The sequence below is a fragment of the Dreissena polymorpha genome, chromosome 2 (assembly GCF_020536995.1).
Source record: "Dreissena polymorpha isolate Duluth1 chromosome 2, UMN_Dpol_1.0, whole genome shotgun sequence".
Classification (NCBI taxonomy): domain Eukaryota; kingdom Metazoa; phylum Mollusca; class Bivalvia; order Myida; family Dreissenidae; genus Dreissena; species Dreissena polymorpha.
In genome coordinates, this window is record NC_068356.1 from 7899897 (window position 1) to 7904517 (window position 4621).

General features: G+C 38.2%; 1 protein-coding gene across 1 annotated transcript; it reads left to right on the forward strand.

Moving 5' to 3' along the window:
- Window positions 1-1027: 1027 nt before the first annotated feature.
- Window positions 1028-4351, forward strand: LOC127865765 (uncharacterized). The gene is made up of 2 exons (XM_052405716.1): window positions 1028-1250; window positions 1739-4351. Exons 1-2 carry the CDS (start codon window positions 1129-1131, stop codon window positions 3711-3713), a joined length of 2097 nt encoding a protein of 698 aa, XP_052261676.1. The 5' UTR covers window positions 1028-1128; the 3' UTR covers window positions 3714-4351.
- The last annotated feature ends 270 nt before the right edge of the window (window positions 4352-4621 follow it).

Consider the following 4621-nt stretch of genomic DNA (forward strand, 5'->3'; position numbering starts at 1 on the left):
GCTTATCCGCACCACTATATCCCAAATGCAATGATGGATATGGGTTCTGGAGGGTCGGCTGGCCCTCGACAAAATGTTTTGAACATATCCGGCTGTCCTTGGAGGGTGACCAAAGCTTGGTACCATCACGTCTACCCACCAACTGTTTCCATTTTTCTCTCTTCGGCTTCTTAAACTTGGTTGGGAATGGGAACAGCCTGAAATAATGACAGAAACATCTTCAATCACATGCAGGGTTTAAAGGAAGACTGCAGGGTTTAAAGTCTTCCTTTATGTACATGTCAGCTAGCATACATGTATGAAAACAAATTTTGGGGACATTTTTCACAAAGTTATCTAGAGTTAAATAAACACTTAATGCATTTGATGGAACTTGTATAAAAATAGTACAATCTAATCATTTATTTGAGTTTGACAAGTAAAAGTGATTATAAAATGCATGCTTATATAATTTATATAGCCACAATTCTTGCACTAGATCTAGTGATTGCGACAACTACCGGTACACTAACACGTAACAGTAAACTGCATCTAGTAAATTAACATTATTTTTTTAATTATTTTATGCGGTTTTTATCATAATGACTTGGTGAAACATTGTTAGAAATTAAAAACATTCATAATGTTCGTTTGATTCGAACTCTGCTCAGGGTAAGCTGTTGAGTGTTGTCAAACGTCGAGCACTTCGTTTTGTGTTATATTTCTGGTGATAACATTAAATTATTTACCTAAATGGAGGTTCACATTTACAAAGCTGCTCCTTATGAAGACATCCACAATTTTCGCATAGCTGAGCTTTCCATTTATTTAGCCAGTAAGCGCTGTTTGAGCATTTGTTGACTGCACAGGTGAACGCCATGTTGTTTTCTTTGTATTTTTTACTCGAAATTCAAGCCGGGTAACTCTGATCGATTATCTGCCCGCGCATGCGCAGACGTGTAACTGTAAATCGGTGTAATACACCGATTTACAGTTGCGGAAGCGCTATTTTTAGATTACGCAAGTACCCGGATGTTCGAGTAAAAAATCCATCCAAAACGTCGAATCGCCATTGTTATAGACAGCTGATGCGTAAATTGTATTGTGTGTGATCAAAATAGCGTGAAATAATATAAAAATAGATTCAGAATGGATGACCTGAGTGAGATGACGCTTGAGAGATTCAGATTGTGGTCGATGCATGCACTTAAAGTGTTTTTATCGCACAGAAATAGGAGCGTGAATGGAACATTCGACGAGCTTTCAGCAAGGTATTGTAAACCACACTTGAACATACTTTTCGGAAGATTTCTGTTCACAAATGTCAAATAAAGTTCGTGATAGTTTTGCTTATTTATAAAAAAAAATTGAAGTAGCCACTTTATCGCACAGGGATCTTATCGACGTTGCAATATAGTGCAATCTTCATGAAAACTTTCTAAAAATCAGTAGGCCTACCACCCTGCAAGGCTGCATGGGCCATTATCTTATTTTCAATGATGATCCATATATTTTGTTTTGATATAAAAGAAGTCATGAAAAACTTGAATGGTGGATCATAGACCACATTTTTGTTTACTGAATGAAGTTATTTTTTTAAGCAAATGATATTGGGGCACAACTTGACAGAAATATTAAAAATGTTGATGGACTGAGCAAACAAATGTGGACTGGGTACACCAGTTTAATGTGTAGATTGTTGCATTATATGGTTGCCAATATCTAATTTTTGGCTTAATATTCATTATTATAATTTCAGAGCGTTCTGTGTGTGGGAAGAAAACCTGCCTGTTAATGAGAAGGCCGAACAGGCAGAACAGCGTCTCCTGGACGAGTATAAACGGAAACTTGAAGTTGAAGGTGAGGTTATCCCAGACCCATTCGCACTGTCATCAGGCTGGAAAGGCGAAGGTGCTGGAATGAGTTTATGGCCATCTGTGTATGTAACGGACATTGCCAAGTTTTTAAAGTGCTCTACACCCAATGAAGTGGTGCATCGTTTGCTGAACGAGTACAAACAGGGAAAAGCCTACAGATACTTTGAAAATGGATGGGTGAAAGAAGTCTACCTTCATACACTAAATGAATCTGGTGACAAATGTGTACTGAAAACCAAAGTGACTCCATCAATGTCCATTAATAGTAAACAATATGATGTGTGGGTAGTTGTAAGGAAAAACTCAACAGATCAACCTGGTGGCGAATTGTTGTCAGCGTATTGTAGCTGCACAGCCGGCATGCATGGTACATGCAATCATGTCGCTGGACTTTTATTCCGTGTAGAGCACGCAGTGAAATCTGGAGAAACTTCAAAGACAGCCACAAGTAAATTGTCGCAATGGAATGTTCCAAAGGCAAAACCAACAAAGAAACCGGTGAAGGCATCAGAAATTGTGTGGCGAAAAGGACATTATGGTAAAAGTGCGGCCAATGTGGAAAATGAAAAAAAAAAACATGCAATGAAGAAATTGTTCACTCCCTTAAACAAGAAGCAAGTATCTTTTGTTCAGGACCCAAGCCAGTTGAGGAGTGACCTATACAGTGTATTGAAAGACGACATTGGTGACTCATGCTTTGCGCAGATGTTTGAGAAGACAAAAGTAACTGTACCGACAATATCACTTCCACCGACTTTGATTGAACTTGCACACAGTTTGAAATCAAGTGGTGACAACATCACACCTGAGCTTTTTTTAACAAAATTAGCTATGACAGAAGAGATGCGTGCTAGTATAAGTCAGGCTACAGTAGATCAGTCACACTCTGAGACATGGAAAAGCCAAAGGAAAGGCAGGTTGACTGCCAGTTTATTTCAAAGAGTGAGCAGTCGAGTGAAAACTCTTCAACAAAATGAAGCTGCAGACCCAACAGCGCTTGTCAGTACCATCATGGGTGAAACAGATGTAAGGCCAACAAATGCAATGAAACATGGGCTAGCGCTTGAACCTGAAGCAAAACGATGCTACACAAAAACTGCAAAGAAAAAGCACCTGAAGTTGAAAACCAAGGAGTCGGGTCTTTCAGTGTACATCAAGAAGCCTTATATAGCTGCAAGTGCTGACCTTGAAGTTGAGTGCCAGTGCTGTGGGCAAGGAATTTGCGAGATTAAATGCCCAGACAGCATTAAAGACCAAGTACCGACTGTTGAAAACGTGAAGTATGTGAGCGATCATAACGGACAATTGGTGGTGGATAAAACACACCCATACTTTTACCAAATGCAAGGTCAGATGAAAATGCTTGGTAGACACTACTGTGATTTGTTCGTGTACACAGTCCATGGAAGTTTAGTTGCCAGGGTTGTTTTTGAATCTGAATTCTGGGATGACCTTGAGGAAAAACTGACTTGGTTTTGGATAAGGTTTGTGCTTCCATGCCTGATCGGTGACCACCATGATGTCAAAGAAAATGTGAAGGAAGCAAGGACACCAACGAAGATCCCAACATTGGACCAGCAAACTGCCCGTCGAGCTCTGATGCCAGTCACATTGCCAAATGGAAGCAAAAAACCAATCCCACCAAAAAAGAGGAAGAAGCAAGCAGCAAAATTGCCGGTGTATTTGTGCGGCTACTGTGGACTTGATTGTGTTGATGAACCCCAATCAGAGGCAGATCAATCTGTAAACTGTGACTTTTGCTCTCTGTGGTGTCACTATCTGTGTGCAGGGGTCACAGATGAAAGCTTGAAAACAGTTGACAAGTGGTCATGTGGCAGATGTGCACGTTTGTTGTAGACAACTGAACAACTTGTCAGGGGATGTACAAAAATACCAATTAAATTAATTATGTTACATCAGTAAAGATTATCATATTAATAGAGCTTCATGTTCTTTTCATAATTCAATTGGTATTATGTTTGTTTCTGCATTTAAAAAAAAAGAATTTGCACCTCATTTTTAAATATGTTTATTTGAATTTTAAAATTGGTACTCTGATAAAATAATCTACATGGAAGAAATGATAAGAATGATTAAATGATCGACATGGAAGAAATGACTATGAATAATATTAAGCCTCTTAGTGTAGCTGATTACTTGTTATTGTACTGTTATCATATAGGTGTCATGTTCTGAGAAAACTGGACATAATGCATGTGCGTAAAGTGTTGTCCCAGATTAGCCTTTGCAGTCCGCACAGGCTAGTCAGGGACGACACTTATCACCTAAATTCAATGTTTTTTTGCTAAGAAGAGACATCATTTAAAGTAAAAATTCTGTAAAAGCGTAAATTGTCATCCCTGATTAGCCTGTGCACACTGCACAGGCTAATCTTGGATGACAATTTACGCACATGCATTTTGCCCAGTTTTCTCAGAACGCGAACACATATTTCTAACTAAAATGGTAAAAAATAAAATAACATGTTCTTTCTATTTGTCTTATATTGTTTTTTTATTTGAATAATACACTTATACGGAGTATTAATGATCATTTATTTCTTTAAGTAAACGGTTCCACTGACATGTAGCCTAAGTCCCTTGCAATAATATTTGTCCTCAAACTCTGAAATTGACCTTTTCACGGCCACACGTTTCATGTGCATGACATACATGTATGCTGTCTAATGTTAACAAGACAAAATCATTCAGTCAATACATTTTAATGACCAGAAAACATCTTTAAATATATTGCCAATAAATATT

What these genes read in the sequence shown, in the direction of transcription:
- LOC127865765 (XM_052405716.1), top strand. Translation starts at nt 1,129, where the DNA reads ATGGATGACCTGAGTGAGATGACGCTTGAGAGATTCAGATTGTGGTCG. An exon ending in TTCGACGAGCTTTCAGCAAG is followed by an intron (nt 1,251 to 1,738) that starts GTATTGTAAACC and finishes TTATAATTTCAG; the next exon opens with AGCGTTCTGTGTGTGGGAAG.